Below are 20394 nucleotides of genomic sequence, written 5' to 3'. Positions count from 1 at the left end.
CATACCAGAAATCTAATGCTTTGCTCGAACATTGGTCAATTATTATTCCCAACTTGCATATCAATCACTTGAGGCAATATGTAGCCTGCTTGGGCACACTTCACACCTTAAGCCTGTAAGAGCTGATTGGGTGCTTCATACTGTGGTCAAGCCCATTTATAAGCTGGAAGGTCTGGTTAGGGTATGCTTACTTTCCCACCAAAGATTTGTGTACCTCGTAAAACCTAAGTCCAGCAAGCATAAAAGGATTAATTGCAGACGTTTCCGCTTGTTCTTGACGCCCTGCCTTTTGCAGCATTTTGCAACAATTATTCGAAAGTAAGGAACAGCCTCAACAAGGTCTGTTAATGGAAGAATAATTTCATTTTTCTTTTTTTTTTTACTTGTTTGTAGATAACGATGCAATCCAGTGTTGAATATGAGACTGTAGAATAAAAACATTTCGATTTGTCTATTTCAAATGTTAATAACATGAAGTAGACTTACCTATTTGGGTTGTTAGTTGTTTGCTTGATGACCTGGCAGTAGACTTCATCCCTGAGCTTCTCTTTTTCCTTCCCAAGCTGAACACAGTTTTTAAGAATTAGATCGTCATTTTTTTTCTCCAATTTAAGGAAATGAGGGACACGGACCATTAAGATATGACGCAGACAGTCTGCTTGCGAGGTTTGCTTCTTCATTGCCGTATCGCCCATAAACTGCTTGATAGCTTTAAGGGAGTTGGCAATATTAGAAAACTAAAACATGTTTTATTGGTAATAGCTTGACATTTCTTACCCGTAAAGCACTGAACAGATAACTGGTTGAAATCAGGGTCGTTGTAAAGAATGAGAGACTCCGAAATCGGCACCTAAAAGGAATTGTCAGATGTATTTGTTCAAATGCAGAATAACGAACACGAAAAGAGGATGGATGTGTTGGCTGTGTCTTACCTTTGTGAATTGAACAGCTTCCAAAAAATGTTTGCCACTTAGTTTCAAGCCTTCATTTTCCATTCTTTAATGGACAGGCAATGATAACCACATATAAGATCCAATATTTGAGTCAAAACAAATAAACAAAAATCTTACCTAAAGTATTTCCTGGCAAACTCAGCCATTGCTGACATTTGTAGGTCTTGAGGTGTCTCTTGGATGGAAGTCCGTACTGATCTCTGGAATGAATCTTCTCTCGTGGGCCGTGCCAAGTAACTGTAGTCTGCTTCCTTGCTGATGGGAACTAGAGTAGCTTCCCTCGTGGGCCGTGCCAAGTAACTGTGGTCTGCATCCTTGCTGATGGGAACTAGACTAGCTTCTTTTTGCATAGTGTCAGGTCTTGCAACTCTCATACTTTTCCGCCTACCATCTCTCCGATCAAATTTGAGATGATGGTAGTCCAATGCAGCTGATGGCTGCGTTAGATCAGCTGGAAAAAGACCAGAGCGTCTTCCCAAAGTACCAAAATACCAACCTGCAAATTTTAAAGGAAATTGTTGAGTTTATTTCAATTAGGCACCTTGCATTGCCTTCTGTATGTCAGTGGTTTGGTTTCCTGCCATTGTGGGTCAGGTGTCTTGGTCTGCACTCCAACATGCTCCTACTTGTGTCAGTTCCTTTTTGGTGTTTACTGACTATGCTTTGTTTTAGGCAGTTTGGTCTGGTGATTAGGGCAAGGTATGTGGAACCAGGTGGCAATTACCAAAAGTGGAAATAGGAAATTACGTTTTCTTACGTTACTGTAATTAGGTCAATTTGTTTTGTACTCAGTAGTTTTTAACATGTCTAATTTTACTTATACTTAAATAGATATTGTACTTTGCTACAATTTTATTCCCATCAGATAGGGCCTACTGAGTGGGAAAAAAAAAAGAAAAAAAATGTGCGCATTTTCTTGCGTTTGAGTCATTCCAGACACAAATGCGCTGGTGATGCGATCCACAGCCTCGCACACAGAATATGTGTCTGTGTGCAAATGTTTCTGTTTTCTGGGTTACGGTTCAGAAAAGTGTTACAGATTATAGATGTGTGCTGCTGGTCCAACCATCGCACACAGGTAGGAGCATGACAACATGAATGTGTAGAAAATGATCGTCTCCAAGGTAAAGTCCATGTATGCAGGCAAAAATCCTCATTTAAATAAGACGGTCATTTTCCAATTGCACACGCAGTCTTAGTAGATCACACGCCACATGCCCACTCAAAGTACATGCCATTTAGTTTTTTGCCACGCTATGCTGTATGTTTGTGCTAGATTTTTCCACAGCTCTGTCTGATGTTTTTGGTCGTTTTACTTTGTACTTTATTCACGGCATTCTTGTTATTGATGTGGCTTTGCATATTTTTGTACTTCTGAGCAGTAAAAAAATGTTATGCATCATTTATCACAAATGTCTGTTTTGGGCCTCAACACCCTAGCCAGGCTGTCACATCAGTCCCTTTTAGATCTTTTGCTTAGCCAAGATAATGAATACTTATGTGGTAATTGTCTATCACTGCACACTTTTGTATTGAGTGTTTTGATTGCATTAGTCTATTGTACAATTGATAACAAGTACAAAAGTGTCTGTTCAAATGATGTCTCCAATGTAAACAATCACTACCCTCCACATTCATGTTATTTGGATCTCCAATTTGTGTTCAATATTGAATAAGTAGCACACATCTATAATCTGTAACTCATTTTTTGGAATATGGAATCGCAATCTAGACAACTAACTATTTTAAGCACGCAGTGGCGGCGCAATTTGGAGGGAAATAGTGGACCATCACAACACTATCGCACTTTCATGAGTCTGGAATGATCCAAACGCAATAAAAAGAATGCGTTTTCTCATGTTGGAAATATATTATAAAAATATATTTTATATATACGAAACACAGACATCAAAAATTATCAATTCAATTCATTTTAATCAGCCTCTTAAGTCATCTAGCAGCTACAGTCTAATATTGTTTATTCATGAGTCTAAATATATTAACATACACACGTACGACAAAGGATTCTTTGCCCAGCAGACCCTGTAATGCAATCTTCTCCCCACAGTGGTGTGTGTAATTGTCAGTTTGCACATAACTTTTAAACATGCTTTACGAAGACACAAAGCTGGCCCGCAGAACTGTTTCAGCATTGATAAATCACATTGTGTGAGCTGAATAATTATATTAGCATCTTATCCTGTGAGTAATGTGGGTGTTTTGCTAATTAGCATATCTGTATATCCACGATGACAGACATGTTAAAACAATTGCGCTCTCTATTTTGCACGTGTTTTATCACATGCAAACTTGAAGTAGATCAGGCCTTAAGTGTAAGAATAGAAGTACACCAAGTAAGAAAGCACTTCTTTTGTCTGCTATTGGCATTGCTTACCTGGCTGGAGTGCCTCCATTGGTAGGAGCTTGATTATATCTCCTTTGCTAAAGCTGAGTAGACTCTTGTCATCTGTGACAAAGCTCTTCAGGGCAACCACGTGGTCAGAGTTCTAAGGAACAAAAAGTTTTATATTATGAGAGTTATAAAACATCAATCAACAGTCTACAAATGTAAATATGTATTTGGGATGAAGTCAATATGATTCTACAAAGATGACGAGGGCTTGGAACCTTAATGAGCTTTTTGAGGAAGAGTTGGACTGTGGCAGTGATTTGCGGGGCCCTGGTTGAGTGTAGCTGCAGGTTTTCATTCTTCAACTCCAGTTGCACCTGGTTGGTGCCACATAGTTCAACCGACAGCAGCTCTGCAAAACTTTTGAGGGTGCAGATATGTCTGTGTGTGTCGGCTTTGTGATGAACAAATCCCCACCCAAACTTTACAAGTATTATTCCTCTACTCTTATCAATTAGATGTACATTTTCACATCGACAGTAAGCATCAGTCTCCTCAAATATCGTCCATGTAGACCTTGTACGTGCAGAAAAATATATTATTTATAGCAAACCTCTCAAGAGTTGATAAGATTAACTGTTATATACTGTAACTGTGTCTACTAAATCTTACCTGTAGCTTCTCAGTGGGCGAAGGTGTTTTGGGTCGATGCCTGAGGCTGCCACCATTTTCATTAACTGAATGCCACGATGGCACACACCCAAAATCTGAGTGTCATCATTGTCTGACTGCAATGCAATATAGAGTATCAATAACAATCCTGAAGTTGAAAGAACAAGTAAAAAAATAGCAATTATTAAGTTGTATATGTTCCTTTTGAATACTTTTGTAGTTTTTTCCTTTACTTTACTGGTCCACTTTATAGTAGTGTGACAGTCCAAAACAATGCAATATAGAGTATCAATAACAATCCTGAAGTTGAAAGAACAAGTAAAAAAATAGCAATTATTAAGTTGTATATGTTCCTTTTGAATACTTTTGTAGTTTTTTCCTTTACTTTACTGGTCCACTTTATAGTAGTGTGACAGTCCAAAACCCCCCAGGGTTTTTTATATAAGAAAGTAAGATGAGATATTATAGCAATACATGATGTATTTTTTGACATTTGGTTCCAGGGAAGGACTAAATTTCTAATTAGGTTTTGGAAAGCAAAATATTTACAATGCATTGTGTTAACCTTTCATCCGTGCAAATGTTCCATCTTTACCTGTATAGGAAATAATCGTGAAAAGTAGTTTTCCCAGTTGTCCCGAGCAGCAATGACAATCCTTTTCTTTAAGCTGTCGTCCTGGATGGTGCTCATAGTTCCCATATTAAAATTAGCTATTGAAAAGAAAAATAACAAAAATGACAATAAATGATTTGTCAGAAAATTTATACTCTGGTTAAGAATACCGTATGTCCCTTCATGAGAAGCTTTCATTTTGTTTAATAAATTTTGGAGGGGCGTCCCGTTCTTGATTACATCACAGTTGTGCCATATGTTCTTAACTTGATGACTGTCTTCACTGTGTTCAATGCTATATTTAATGGCTTGTTAATTTTTGTGTACACTTCTACCGACATATACCGTATTTTTCGGACTATAAGTCGCAGTTTTTTTCATAGTTTGGCCGGGGGTGCGACATATACTCCGGAGCGACTTATGTGTGAATTTATTAAAAAATTACCGTAAAATATCAAATAATATTATTTATCTCATTCGCGGAAGGGACGAAGAAAATGTCAGCAATCGTCATACACACGTGAACCAATAAGAATTTGGTGGGGGAGGGTCACGGCAGAAGTGCATTGTGGGTCATGGAATGCTAACTGCTATATGCTACTGGCGTAGCTATTAAAATGGATCATTTTATTGTTGGCGGTAATGTATAAAAACTGAGAAGGGCTGAACCAAAATGGCACCGAAAGGGAAATCATGTACTGCAGATTACAAGCTGGACGTAGTGAAATATGCAGCAGAAAACGACAAGAGGAAGCGGCGCATACCTTTGGAGTTGGCAGAGTTGTTTAGAAGCAACATTGAGGAAGAAGATTTCATGGGATTTATCGATTAGGAGTGACAGATTGATTGGTAAACGTATAGCATATTCTATATGTTATAGTTATTTGAATGACTCTTACCATAATATGTTACGTTAACATACCAGGCACCTTCTCATTCTCAGTTGGTTATTTATGCAACATATAACGTACACTTATTCAGTCTGTTGTTCACTATTCTTTATTTATTTTAAATTGCCTTTCAAATGTCTATTCTTAGTGTTGGATTTTATCAAATACATTTCCCCCAAAAATGGGACTTATATTCCAGTGCGACGTATATATGTTTTTTTCCTTCTTTATTATGCATTTTCGGCCAGTGTGATTTATACTCCGGAACGATTTATAATCCGAAAAATACGGTATGTATATATGACTGTTTTACTGTTGGCCCTCTGCCAGAAGCAAATCGGCTATTAACTTGGCAACATGTAATACAACACAATTTACAGAATAGTAAAAAAGCATTTATCGAGGTACAAATGTCACGTTACATAACCAAACATCTTTGATCGTCAAAGCCTAAATGTAACAATCCACATTTTCTTTTATTAACACAGCAGAGTGTTTGAAAGATGAAAGTGCAGCTTCCATACTCAAAATACTTTATGTTGGACAAAAAACATTTGGCACAACCCTGGTCATGATCGGAGGCCCTTAACAAACTACCCAATCATGTTTATTTGTTAATCTATGTGTTTTAGCCTTTTTTGAGGCGGAAAAGTCTCAAATGGGCTGTTTATTTGTGGGAATTCCCATTAGCTGTTTTCTTGTTTTGCCACAAAATTTAACGAATCAAATTCGACAATAAAACTCCTAAATCACTGATTGCCCTTAAATAATTGACACCCTAACTCAGGATTCTACTTGTTGAATGGCTTTAATAAGATCTTTAAGGAATCCTGGAAATGAACCCACTCCTTTGCATATATTTACCTGCAACACCACCATTTTGGGGAAGCCATTTTCTATTCTGGGATAGATACATGACAAGTCACGTGACAACCGACTTAATGTGCTCAAGTCAACCCTCAGTAAAGACCATTTTAAGACATTTGAAGTTCTGTGACTTCTAATGTGTTCAAATGGTTTCAAGCTAGTGTTAAAATTTTGGATTGATACTTTGACATTTGATTGAATCTACAGTAGTCATGGCCCTCGAAATCCTTACCGAGCAAATCCTTCATCTTCCTTCTTTCCTCACTGCTTATCTTCACACAGCTGTCAGAATAAGTGTCCCTGGTGATCTATAAAAAGCATCATTCTAAATTAGGAACAAGTCTACTGTTACAAGAGAAAATTGGATTAGAATTGTAGCACAAATACAAGGTCAACCGAGTCGTCTGTGCTTACCTGTTCACATAAAAGATTGAGGATATATGGTTGGTTGAATGTGTCTTCTGGGTAAAACACCTAAACACAGTAGAAAAACAGTTAGTGGAATATGTAAACAAAATACTGAGTGGTGTTTAGCTCATTGCTAAACCTCGTTTTATATTATGAATGAATGTATGGACACCCAAGCAGTTTTACATGTGGCGCAAAACCTGGATATGCAGTATATGTGCCGCTTAGTTTGTATACCCCTTAAAAAGTAGCTAGTTGTGTCCCTGAATTAGAAATGATGCAAATCCATTTAACCCGTTTCAAACATCCAAAAGTATTGACACAGAACACATTTCAAAGAGAATAACTATACTTGTTCATGTTGTGTAGTTTTAACCATTTCATCGTTTTTAGTATTTACTAATGTTTGTAAAAGAGAATAACTATACTTGTTCATGTTGTGTAGTTTTAACCATTTCATCGTTTTTAGTATTTACTAATGTTTGTATTTGTCTTAAAGCAGAGATCACAATTGGCAACCATAAATCATAAAGCATTTCATACAATGTCATAAAAAATGTATATTTTATTCTAACCTAATCTTAGATTATGGCAGACTATATGTAATATATACTATGGGTCGTTCAGTGCATTGAGAAAATACTTTTATTTTAACTACAATCTTTCTCAAACTTTTTTTGAGTGCAATAAGAAATGTATATTTAATGTATCATAAGATTTCCTGTAAAATGAAGCCCATGGTGACATTATTGGTTGTCACCTTTATTTTGAAAAGTATCAAAGTATCGAGAAGTATTTACAGCACAAATACATTTTGATACAAGTCCCAATACATGGAAAGCAGTATTGAAACAGGTCCTGAAAAACTGGTGTCTGTACCAACTTTTCACATGTTCACCCTTTTTAAATTTATAATTTTTATTTCAAGAAGGATTGGCAACAAAATTATCCAGTGTGCCTCCACCTCAGCCATTTAAGTAAAGCCTAAGAAGGTGCTATAAATCTTGTCTGTAAGGGCAACCTATTTAATGAGGCCAGTGGCCACTTATTTGCATCCCAGAATCCATCCATCCATCCATTTCCTACCGCTTATTCCCTTTGGGGTCACGGGGGGCGCTGGTGCCTATCTCAGCTACAATCGGGCGGAAGGTGTTGTACACCCTTGACGAGCCGCTACCTCATCGCAGGGCCAAGACAGATAGACAGACAACATTCACACTCACATTCACACACTAGGGCCAATTTAGTGTTGCCACTCAATCTTTTGAGGCACTTGAGTGGCACTTTTAGCCACATCAGTGCCTAAGACTGGAAGTCTCTGCAGAGAGTGGTGAGGACGGCGGAAAAGCTCATCAGGACTCCTCTTCTTCCAATCCGGGAAATTGCAAAAAGCCGCTGCCTGACCAGGGCTCAGAAAATCAGTAGACTGCTCTCACCCCCACCCAAGACTGTTTTCACTGCTGGACTAGAAAGAGGTTCCACAGCCTCCGTAGCAGAAACTCCAGGTTCTGTAACAGCTTATTCCTTCAGGCCGTAAGACTCTAGAACACATCATGATAATCCCCTCAATTCCCCCCAAAAACGGATTAACTCGCTGGAATACAAAAACAATACAGCATACATCCGTAAACGTGGATGCATTTGCAAAAGTGAAACATATTCATATGTACAGTAATCTATTTATTTATATCTGCACCTTATTGCTCTTTTATCCTGCACTACAACGAGCTAATACAACAAAATGACGTTCTTACCTGTACTGTAAAGTTCAAATTTGAATGACAATAAAAGGAAATCTGAGTCTATAATGCTTTCCTAAAGGAATAGGACTAAACTGCGTGTTTCAAGGACTCAAATAAAATGCTTGTTGGTTGGTGTGGGAGCAAATACTTTACTTTACAACCTATATTTAATTCAATCTATTCTAAATTGCCTTTTGTTACAATAAACCACCCCCAAAATTCTGGACTGTTCATATCTTCGTAAGGGGATAATTTACAAAGTTTGCAGGGGAACAAAAACATAGTTTCCCCACTGTAAATCATGTGTTGACTTGAGTGTTTGTGTATGTAGTTTACCTCTTTCCGCAAGAAGAGTTTTCCCGGCATATTGCAGAAAGACAAATAAACACCAGGAGAATAACGGTAAAGTTCAGAGTGGGACATCTTGTCATCCAGCATCTTACCTAGGATGAATGGGCATCATGCAGGTGTGAAATACTACATAATGTCTTTTAAAAAGTCATGAGATTACAGTTGAAAAAAGTATGCTTATTGTTTATTAAGGTTATGTTTCAGCACAAATCCTGCAGACTGGCTTCTTCTTTGGATGAATGAATATATGTCAAGTATTCATTCATTCTTTTGAAGAATAATAGAAGTCAATCAACATGCTGTCTGACAAAAAGTCGATGTTAAACTCACTGAGAGATGGGGCAGCCATGGTTGGTGGTTCAGGGATGTCGTGTGGGAAGGTCGGTGAGTGTGAGGGATGTGGCGGAGAGTCCGGCGGAGAAGATACAATGTGTCGAGCGCGCTGAGAGCCAAATAGATCTTCTAGTGAGCGTTGTTTCTGCCTCATGTTGCTGGAAATGACACGACGGCTTCCAGTGGACGGAGGAGAGGACTGTGGGGATGGACTGCTTATTGGAGACTGCTGTTTGGCTGCTGGGGAGGTCACCCACTGTTTCTACAATAAGTTAAGAGTGGACATTCAGTAAGTGTACTTTTCTATCACAATTAGAAGTTTTTCACCTTTTGTTGAGGCACTGGTGCTTTCTGTCTGAGTTTGGAAAGCGCTTCCTCTTTGGGATCCACCTTCTTAACAAAGTGCCTTAATGGAACTCTGTAAAGTAAATGATTAAAAACAAAACATGGACTTTTTATGAACATGTTTTTTGGTTTTTGTGGCAGTGATGAGTTCTAACCATTACTTAAATTTATCTTAGCTGCAAAAAATCACGAGGAAAAACTAAGTATTTGACGCCCTGCCAATTGTGTAGCTTTACCCTTACAAAGAAATGGAATGTCCATTTGTATGATTGGTTTATTGAAAGAAAGAGACAATATAAAACAAAACATGAAAAAACCCAAAACAAAGCTATAAATTTACATTTAATTGAGTGAAATAAGTAATAGTAATCAAACCCAACAGAGAGGTGATGTATCCATTAAGCACAAAAATTTGCCATGTCCCTTTCGGAAATTATTTCTAAAAGGTATCTGTCACAAAAATTGTCTCTTACATCCAAACCACACCACCACCATGAGAAAGACCAAAGAGCTATCAAAATAACTCCGGAACAAAATTGTAGTCCTGTTCAAGACTGGAATGGGCAACAAGACCATTGCAAGAATTCTAGAATGAAGAAGACCACTTTTAGTGCAATAATTGATAAATGGAAGATATATTAGATAAGAGTCAAGAACTTTTGCTCAGGAGCTCCAAGCAAGATTTCTTCTGGTGGGGTTGGTATGAGTGTGAGAAAAGTGCAGGAGGGATTAGTCAAATATTACAATTAGGAAACTGGTAAATTAAAGTTAAAGTAACACTGATAGTCACACACACACTAGGTGTGGTGAAATTACACTCTGCATTTGACCCATCCCCCTCGTTCCACCCCCTGTGAGGTGCGGGGAGCAGTGAGCAGCAGCAGTTTCCGCGCTTGGGAATCATTTTGGTGATTTGACCCCCAATTCCAACCCTTGATGCTGAGTGTCAAGCAGGGAAGTAATGGGTCCCATTTCTTTTATAGTGTATGACTCGGACGGGGATTGAATTCACGACCTACCGATCTCAGGGCGGACACTCTAACCACAGGGCCACTGAGCAGGCTAAAGGATGTTACAGTCACCAAGAAAAGCATTTTGCTAAAATATATTGAGATCCTGTTTTGTGTGTGTGTGCAAGAAGAAGATGCACAGTCTTGCCTGAAGCTTAACAATCAACATCTGAATGACTCATACAATGTGGTCACATGATACCGATATGGAGTTTTTTGGCATGAAGTGGACTCAACCTGATTAAAGGCAGAAAAATGGTGAATATGAGCCTAACAGGGCGTGCAACTCTGATGAGCAATGCTTTCTCCTTCAAGTACTTAGAATGTTTTGTATTGGATTTAAATACTTATTTTACTCAATCAAATGAAAATGCACTAACTTTATTTACTATTATTACTTTTAGATTTTGTCAATTATGTCCCCGTCTGTTAATGCTGTTAAAGGCCTACTGAAATGAGATTTTCTTATTCAAACGGGGATAGCAGGTCCATTCTATGTGTCATACTTGATCATTTGGCGATATTGCCATATTTTTGCTGAAAGGATTTAGTGGAGAACATCCATGAAAAAGTTCGCAACTTTCGGTGCTCCTCACATATTCACATTGTTTTTAATAGAAGCTTCCAACAAAAATGCTATTCGGACCGAGAAAACTACAATTTCCCCATTAATTTGAGCAAGGAAAGATTCGTGTTTGAGGATATTGATAGCGACGGAGTACAAAAACAAACAAAAAAAAGTTAAAGATAAAACAAACGCGATTGCATTGGGACGGATTCCGATGTATTTATACACATTTAGTAGGATAATTTTAGGAAATCCTTTATTTTTATATTGTGTTACTAGTGTTTTAGTGAGTTAAATAGTACCTGATTGTCGGAGGTGTACGTCCACGGGTGTCTTGACGCGCAGTGTCTCGGGGGAGTCGACGGCAGCTATGGACGGGGCAAGCTCAGCTTTTCTCCGGTAAGAAACGACTTTTTAACCACAATTTTTTCACCGAAACCTGCTTGTTGACATTCCATTGTGTTTCATGTTCGCTTGACCGCGCTCTGATCCATAGTAAATTTTCACCTCCAGGAATTTTAAACAAGGAATCACCGTGTGTTTGTGTGGCTAAAGGATAAAGCTTCCCAACTCCATCTTGCTACTTTGACTTCTCCAATATTAATTGAAGAAATTGCAAAAGATTCAGCAACACAGTTCTCCAAAATACTGAGTAATTATGCCGTTAAAGCAGACGACATTTAACTGTGTGTGTGTGTGCAGCGCTCATACTTCCTAAAAACCTGTGACGTCTTGCGTACACGTCATCATTACACAACGTTTTCAAGATGAAACTCCCGGGAAATTTAAAATTGCAATTTAGTAAACTAAAAAGGCCGTATTGGCATGTGTTGCAATGTTAATATTTCATCATTAATATATAAACTATCAGACTGCGTGGTGGGTAGTAGTGGGTTTCAGTAGGCCTTTAAGTCTTTTGTAAGGAAGTCCACTTACAGGATCGAGATAAATATTTCTATGACTTCTTGAATGACATGGAATGAAAATGAGACTTCCCGCAAATTGTACCTGTGTAAAGTGACAATAAATGGCATTCTATTCTATTCTAAATGGGACTATGTTTTTACTGATGTGGTTGTGGCGGTACATGTAATAGGACACAAACACAAAAAGGTTGTCCTGACCTGACGGGCTCAAAGTTTTTGGGTTCTGGTTGAGGTCGGCTGTTGAACTGTTTGATGATTTCCCGAATGTTGGAAGTGGGTTCAGGCCCCGGCTTTGTGGTCGGGGATTCTGTTTTGCTGACAGCAGTGGAGGGAGGGTCCTTCACTAAAGCCGTTAACAGAAAATGAAACCTGCATGAAACCCCTTACCTGTTCATTCTCTCACTAGTTACAATCAATAGCATTGTTTTATTTATAACCAACAAACAAGGACAAAACGTGTCCATCTTTCTTTCTGCTTAAGAGAAAGATTGACAAGATCTGCATATTCCTACTACTTTTCAAATATGATGAATGGTGCAAATGTAAACATGTGATGTTCTTTCACGTAACTTCTTGTTACGCATTTTCCAAAAAAACAACGCAACCAAATAACTTGCTTTGAATTTTGTTCTTACTTTTGGGTTTAGGTGCAGTGGGAGGAGGGAGTGGACGCGGTGATTGGATGCTCTCTTGCTGCTGGACTAGGGTGGATGAGGGGCCTTGAGGTGCTCGGGTTATAGAGCCACCTTGAAGTCGAGAGTGATGAGTCAGTTTGGAAGCATACTTGAATAATAATAATGAATTTAGTTTACAGTATGTACCACCATTCAAGATCCCTGAAACACTTTACAGTTACAACCCAAATATTTCAATACCATCTTATAGAGCAGTGGTTGTCAACCTTTTTTCAGTGATGTACCCCCTGTAAACATTTTGTTAATTCAAGTACCCCTTAATCAGAGCAAAGCATTGGTGGTTGAAAAAAAGAGATAAAAAAGTAAAATACAGCACTATGTCATCAGTTTCTGATTCATTAAATTGTATAACAGTGCAAAATATTGCTCATTTGTAGTGGTCTTCTTGAACTATTTGGAAAAAAAGATATAAAAAAAAACTAAGAACTTGTTGAAAAATAGACAAGTGATTCATTCAAAAAAAGATTTCTACATATAGAAGTAATCATCAAATTAAAGTGCCTTCTTTGGGGATTGTAATAGAGATCCATCTGGAGTCATCAACTTAATTCTAAACATTTCTTCACAAAAAAATAATTTTTTCATCAATATTTATGGAACATGTCCACAAAAAGTCTAGCTGTCAACACTAAATATTGCATTGTTGTATTTTTTTCACAGTTTATGAACTTACATTCATATTTTGTTGAAGTATTATTCAATAAATATATTTATAACGGATTTTTGAATTGTTGCTATTTTTAGAATATTTTTTTTTAAAATCTCACATACCCCTTGGCATACCTTCAAGTACCCCCATTTGAGAACCACTGTTACAGAGTACAGAAAAAAGCTCTCTTGTATCCTAAAACCTCTTTTAAATAGATATATATATGTTTTTAAGTAATTAATTTGGCGGTCCCCAAAACCTTTCCGAACGAGTGTCAAACTGATTAAGCATGACTTGTGAGGTTTGCTAAATAACATATTTAATATATTAATAGGGATGTATCGATATTGTAGATATACCGTAGTTTCACAGTCTTATTAATAATGCCGTGACGCGTAACGGTTTCAAACAAAACATGGTGGGTGTAGTTTTTTCTGGCACTTATGCTTTGGCAGGACTGACAAACTGCATTTGCTCAGCATGGGACCCCAATGTGGGGGCGTGGAGAAGCGCAGAGTGGAGAGAAAGAGGAAGCAGGAAGTGAAGTGTGTAGAAGTCCTCCTCCTTGTAGAAGATAAGATAAATAGTTTTTTTCAAAATAAATTTTGGAGTTACCATATGTTGCTAACAATCAGGTAAACTAACGTAACCTCTTTAGTGGAGGTATAAAGAGCGCCACCTTCGGCTCAAGTGTTCCAAGCCAAAACTACTTGATACGCTACCATCACCCAGAAAAGATGAAGCCAGTGAAGCTAAATGTCAATGTTGTGAGGTATTGACATTATTAAAAGTCAAAAAGTGAGTTAACTTTTCTTCTTTTCTGTGACACTATTGTTCATTTAATTTTTGTAATTATTTTTTTTAAATGTTTTTTTTTTGTAAATGACTGTAATGATAATGTCAATGAGGGATTTGTAATCACTGCTATGTTGAAATTGTTATTAATACTAATACTGTTGTTGATAATATTCATTTTTCTCTGACTGATTTTGTATTGTTTTGTGTCATGTTTGTGTGTCCTCTCAATTGCTCTGTTTATTGTTATTCTGAATGTTGCTGGGTCGGGTTTGGTTTTGGAATTGGAATTGCATTGTTATGGTATTATTGTGTTGGATTGATTTGAATTTTTTATTAAATTTTTTTAAAAGTCAAAAAGCGAATTACCTTTTCTGAGAGACTGCATTTTCCAAACTGATGGAAAAAATGTCCACTGTCAAGGACACTGCTTCTCAGAAAGAGAGACAGTGGATGTTCCTGCACAATTATTTGCACTTAAAAATAATTGTTTGTAGTAATTATTATGATGAGAACATTCTAACATTATGTATGGGTTCAATTACAGTATGTTTGTTTATCCTAAACTTCCCTGCCACTTTGTTATACAGACTATGGCATTTTTAAGTTTTTTTTTTTTTTTACATATACCACAATAATTTCGTACTTTGCCCTTAATACCGTGATAATATCACACTGTGAGGATTATTTGATTTATTTTAATTGTTTTTGTCCTGTCCAGCTACTCAGGCAAATCATATTGTTTATGTAGATGCCCATATCAGCTGTAAAAATTTACTTTACAAAAGAGAAGTATGGGATACTTCTCCTGTTGCTAATTTTTTTTACACTGATATTTTATACACTGAATTTTCTACTTAACATTTTTTATACACAATTTTTTTTACACTGAAATATTATACACTCAATTTTTTACACTAAATTTTTATACTTTTTTTTATACTTATTTTTTTTTACACTGAAATGTTTATACACTCAATTTTCAAAAAACAGATTTGTTTTCAATTAAATCATCAGCATAATTTGATATAAAAAATTCAAACACAAAAACTTCTGTAACATAATTTCAATATAAAAAAAAAGGTTTTGTATTAAAAGACACAAAAAGTTACTCTTTACACCCTTGGAGGCCGGGAAAAAACATTGCTCTGCTCGTCTCCTTAAAGTCCCACTAGCAACACTAACAGCTCTCCTTTGTGCTAAAACAGAATCTGGAAACACTTTCTGGTCGAGTGCTAATATTTCTGGCTAATGTTGTGACGAGAGGTGACTCCCATTGGAAGCCTGTGCGCATGTTTATCAATCCATCGGTATACTTAACGCTATAGTTTGTATTTTGTCATTTATTACACATGTTTCACTCTACATACAAATTTCTGATTAGGTCAAGTGTTGATGTTTAATTAATGACATGCAGGCCACCCACAGAACCTGGCGGTATTTTAAGGCTCCCAAAAAAGCATCAAAAATAAAAATGTTGGGCTGAAGGATCATGTAATAAGAAGGAGAGAATATGTTAATAGCTATAATGAACAAAAAAAACAAATATCTGTCTTTAATTATATGGATAACATTTATTCAGCCTTTTTATATTACATCACATTGTATCCAAACTGCATACTTGCCAACCCTCACGGATTTTCCGGGAGACTCCCGAAATTCAGCGCCTCTCCCGAAAACCTCCCGGGACAAATTTTCTTCCGCAAATCTCACGAAATTCAGGCGGAGCTGGAGGCCACGCCCCCTCCAGCTCCATGCGGACCCGAGTGACGTGTCGACAGCCTGTTTTCACGTCTGCTTTCCCACAATATAAACAGCGAGCCTGCCCGATGACGTTATAACTGTAGAATGATCGAGGGCGAGTTCTTGGTTTCTTATGTGAGTTTATTGTTAGGCAGCCTCATTAACGTCCTCCCAGCGCGGCAACAACACACAACAACAGCAGTCACGTTTTCGTCTACCGTAAAGCAGTTCGTCTGCCGTAAACAGCAATGTTGTGACACTCCTAAACAGGAAAATACTGCCATCTACTGTGCATGCATATGTGACAATAATATCTACAGCTTTTAGAGCAGTGGTTCTAAACCTTTTTTCAGAGATTTACCCCCTGTGAAAATGTTTTTAATTCAAGTACCCCCTAATCAGAACAAAGCATTTTTGGTTGAAAAAAAAAAGATAAAGAAGTAAAATACAGCACTATGTCATCAGTTTCTGATTTATTAAATTGAATAACAGTGGGAAATATTGCTCATTTGTAGTGGTCTTTCTTGAACTATTTGGAAAAAAAGATATAAAAATAAATAAAAACTTGTTGAAAAATAAACAAGTGAGGTGGCGACTTGTCCAGGGTGCTAAACGCCTTCCGCCCAATTGTAGCTGAGATAGGCACCCCCCCCCCCCCCCCGACCCCAAAGGGAATAAGCGGTAGCAAAAGGATGGATGGATAGCTGTAAATATACTCCTCCCCTCTTAACCACGCCCCCCACCTCCCGAAATCGGAGCTCTCAAGGTTGGCAAGTATGGCACAAAGATTTGATTGCATTCAACTCACCAATATTCTGGAAGTACTGACGGCTTTCTCTGAAAGAGGGCCGGTTGCCTGCATTCTTTGAATCTACTTCTTGAGGCTGTGGAAGGAGGAAACATAAAATAACATGTACGAAATGTTTTTATGTTATCAATTAGGAGTAAAGTTATTATATTTTTTGTTTGCCCCCAAAAAAAGTTGAGCCCTGCAAAGGGAGCCACAACAAGGATGCTAATTAGCCATTGCTGTGGTTGTGACCCCTGATGTAAATAACAGCACCGCTATCTTATACTACAATTATTTCAATTAGCCTATTGACCTTTGGCAAAGGTGAAGATTGCGGCAAAGGTGTGGGTGCTTGCTCCCTCAACCGCTGCTGCTGCTCCTGCTTTCTCTCCTGTTCCCTCAACCTCAGCTGTTCCTGGTTCTGCTGCTGGGACAGAGTAATCGCCTGCATGGTCATCTGCTGAGCCTACATTGGAGAACCAGGCACAGGTTCAGTTCAGTGCATATTCCGTTTATTTCGAACATGCATACCGTACAATGTAATACATCACACAGTTCCAGTCGTTTCATTACAGCACGTCTGAAGAGTAGGAAGAAGCAGATCTTATTTAATCCTACCCCTTTTCATACCATGGCAATTTAACCTGTTTCCTTGTTCTCTGTATCCTAACAGTGAACGAATAAATAAATACATAATATACCATAGTAAGTAAACAAATAATAAATAGATAAATAATCTATCTCAATAAAATAAAAAAAGGGTTCATGATATTCATTATAATTCTTGTTCTGTGTACTTTGTGAACACTTGTAGTTTGAACAGTTTCTTAAACTAAATCGTATTGGTGCTTTGTTTGGTCAATCCGTTCCATAATGTAATTCCACATACTAATATACTAAAGATTTTAAGTGTGTTATTGTACGAGAATAGAAATGCTTTAAATTACATTTTCCTCTAAGGTTCAGGTGGAACAAAAAAAGGAGAGAATGGACAGTAATTGCAGGGACAATAAAGATCTCGCTCAATATTAAGTTTTACCCCCTAATGAAGATAGGAACGTTTCATCATTTGTATGTTCATCTGTTCGAACAGAGTAACAGAATGTAAAAGAAGAATCTGAGACAATAACATAAAATATTTGGTTTTAAATTAATCTGTATGTCACCTACTCAGTGGAATATAAAAACTGGACCCATTACCTCCCTGCTTGGCACTCAGCATCAAGGGTTGGAATTGGGGGTTACATCACCAAAAATGATTCCTGAACGTGGCCACCGCTGCTGCCCACTGTTCCCCTCACCTCCCAGGGGGTGATCAAGGGGATGGGTCAAATGCAGAGGACACATTTCACCACACCTAGTGTGTGTGGGACAATCATTGGTATAGTTTAACTTAACTTTAATTTGATTGACAGAAATAAGTATTTGATGCTAATACAAAACATACTCTAGTAATGGTGGAGAGAGAAAATATTGTTGGTGTCTTGTAGCGTGCCACCTAAATTCTCTCTGGTGAGAATGTTTGCACCTTCATGTTTTGCGGTTGATAGTTTTGTTGTGTTCACCATTTCTCTGCCTACAAATCCACTTGATGACTATCTTCTACAGGCTAATACCCTGCGTGGTATTTTCTCCATTTATGAATTATTGCGCCAATATTGATCTCTTTCCCACCAAGCTTCTTGTTGATGGTCTTGTGGTCCATTGCAGTCGTGCAGATGCATGCCGACAATCATGTTCTGCAGGTCTTTTGACAACTCCTTGGTATTAACCATTTTCATGGAGAGGTTTCAATGTGTTATTCAAACAACAGGAACTTAATAAAAGAAATAACTAATTTGTGTGTTTTGGAGGCACCACTGATATTTGGGGGTGAGAATGATCCCCGTTAATAGGGGATGAAATATTTATTTATTGCAATCAAATTCAAGGTAAACATTTATCGTAGTCGGGATCAATCACTTATTTCCCTGTTCAATATTGCCAGTGTGTTATGCTAACCATTAGAAGAGCCTGTTGGTTGATAAGACCTTGCTGTGTTGCTGCCAGCTGCATGGGATCATTCATTGAAGGAACTGCAGCTTGAGGCATCATCATCCCTGTGAGGAGATTATGACAAGCATGGATTTAACAGATACAGTACATGACATAAAAAAAATCAAGTCTTCAACTGCAATACTCAAATACCTGGCATGGTGTGCATGGCTGGCATCATGGGAGTTGGACCATAGCTTGGGATGTGAGGGCTTACTGGCATTCCTAGAGATAAATCATAGTGCAACATCAGTAAATAATATGGAAAGATAGATACTGTATTGTATCACAGTGAATTTGCAACTACATTGTAATTAGTGATGGAGCTGGAAGGAGTTAGGGATATGTTCGCGGTAAAATTTCTTGTGAAGTGTCCCGTCATTCATAAAATTAGATTTTATAAATACTCATTGGCCTAGTGGTTAGAGTGTCCACCCTGAGATCGGTAGGTTGTGAGTTCAAACCCCGTCCGAGTCATACCAAAGACTATAAAAATGGGACCCATTAACTCCCTGCTTGGCACTCAGCATCATGGGTTGGAATTGGGGGTTAAATCACCAAAATGATTCCCGGGCGTGGCCACCGCTGCTGCCCACTGCTCCCCTCACCTCCCAGGGGGTGAACATAGTGATGGGTCAAATGCAGAGGACACAGTTCACCACACCTAGTGTGTGTGTGACAATCATTGGTACTTTAACTTTAACTTTACAGGCACTTCTTCATGCAATATGGTGGCCCCACAGATGGCGGATCCCTACACACAGTACGTGATGTGAGTATAGGGTGAAGGGACCATGAATAAATAACTTACCCATGGGATAGCTTGGCATTAAAGTTGGCATACCTGAAAGAGAGAACATTCAGCTCAGAGACTGAAAGGGATTCTGTCACATTTTCTCAAACAAAAAATTAACATTGCGCACAATAAACACAAACAATAATCTTTATGTACAGCACATTTGGTTTACCCACTAAAATACAAGTTGAAACATGATTTGGTTGCGACTGCATCAAACCACACCCTTTACTATAAGAAGCCAACACCTTTAATGTGTTTAGTTTGCAGCAGCTTTGTGATGACTTGAACTCGTCAAGTCTATACATGAATCAGGTGAAGGGGTGTCACATGGAGGAAAATGTATTCCCACGTGGGCCGGACTGTTAAAACCATCGCATGATAACTTTAAAATAAAGACAACTTCAGATTATTTTCTTTGCTTAAAAACAGAACAATCACGTTCTGAAAATGTTCAAATCACAAATAATCCTCTTGAAAAAACATTTCAAGTTAGTTGAAAAGTCTGATAAAACAACTGGTGTGGTTTCAAAAAAGGCCAAAAAGAACATAATGAACGATTTGTCTCACTGGATCCACAAAACCATCAAACTTTAAGTCACAGCCTATCTGGGACTGAACAAAAAAAATACGTAAAAAGATAAAATCGCTTCTATGTATCGAATACCTCATTTGTCATGTTGGAGTATAAATCCTGTGCTTACTAAACAAACCCCAAGAAATGGAGGTAGAACGTTTCAAGAGGGCTAAGTTACACTGTGTTCACGTTTCTCTTTTTTTAGAAGACATTTTGCGGCATTGATGCTGCCAAAGAACGATAGAAGATGTAAAACGGCTGGTCTTACGTTTCATTTGGGTCAAGAG

At 37.8% G+C, this 20394-nt stretch overlaps 1 protein-coding gene across 1 annotated transcript in view; it reads right to left on the bottom strand.

Moving 5' to 3' along the window:
• myo15b (myosin XVB) overlaps positions 1 to 20394 on the bottom strand; it is a 201772-nt gene that overhangs the window by 19282 nt on the left and 162096 nt on the right. The window contains exons 36-56 of the mRNA XM_061908618.1: positions 19546 to 19578; positions 18888 to 18959; positions 18702 to 18799; positions 17014 to 17166; positions 16719 to 16794; positions 12664 to 12774; positions 12227 to 12371; positions 9507 to 9597; positions 9177 to 9441; positions 8832 to 8938; positions 6760 to 6819; positions 6578 to 6653; positions 4571 to 4686; positions 3976 to 4091; positions 3582 to 3723; positions 3349 to 3460; positions 1071 to 1449; positions 933 to 996; positions 778 to 850; positions 633 to 709; positions 487 to 563 (exon numbers count right to left, since the gene is read on the bottom strand). Coding sequence (XP_061764602.1) covers positions 487 to 563; positions 633 to 709; positions 778 to 850; positions 933 to 996; positions 1071 to 1449; positions 3349 to 3460; positions 3582 to 3723; positions 3976 to 4091; positions 4571 to 4686; positions 6578 to 6653; positions 6760 to 6819; positions 8832 to 8938; positions 9177 to 9441; positions 9507 to 9597; positions 12227 to 12371; positions 12664 to 12774; positions 16719 to 16794; positions 17014 to 17166; positions 18702 to 18799; positions 18888 to 18959; positions 19546 to 19578 — 2443 coding nt within the window. The remainder of the gene's footprint in view (positions 1 to 486; positions 564 to 632; positions 710 to 777; positions 851 to 932; positions 997 to 1070; positions 1450 to 3348; positions 3461 to 3581; positions 3724 to 3975; positions 4092 to 4570; positions 4687 to 6577; positions 6654 to 6759; positions 6820 to 8831; positions 8939 to 9176; positions 9442 to 9506; positions 9598 to 12226; positions 12372 to 12663; positions 12775 to 16718; positions 16795 to 17013; positions 17167 to 18701; positions 18800 to 18887; positions 18960 to 19545; positions 19579 to 20394) is intronic.

Source organism: Nerophis ophidion, linkage group LG08 (genome assembly GCF_033978795.1).
Source record: "Nerophis ophidion isolate RoL-2023_Sa linkage group LG08, RoL_Noph_v1.0, whole genome shotgun sequence".
Classification (NCBI taxonomy): Eukaryota; Metazoa; Chordata; class Actinopteri; order Syngnathiformes; family Syngnathidae; genus Nerophis; species Nerophis ophidion.
Note: the sequence above shows the minus strand (reverse complement) of the source record. Positions and strands in the feature narration are given on the sequence as shown.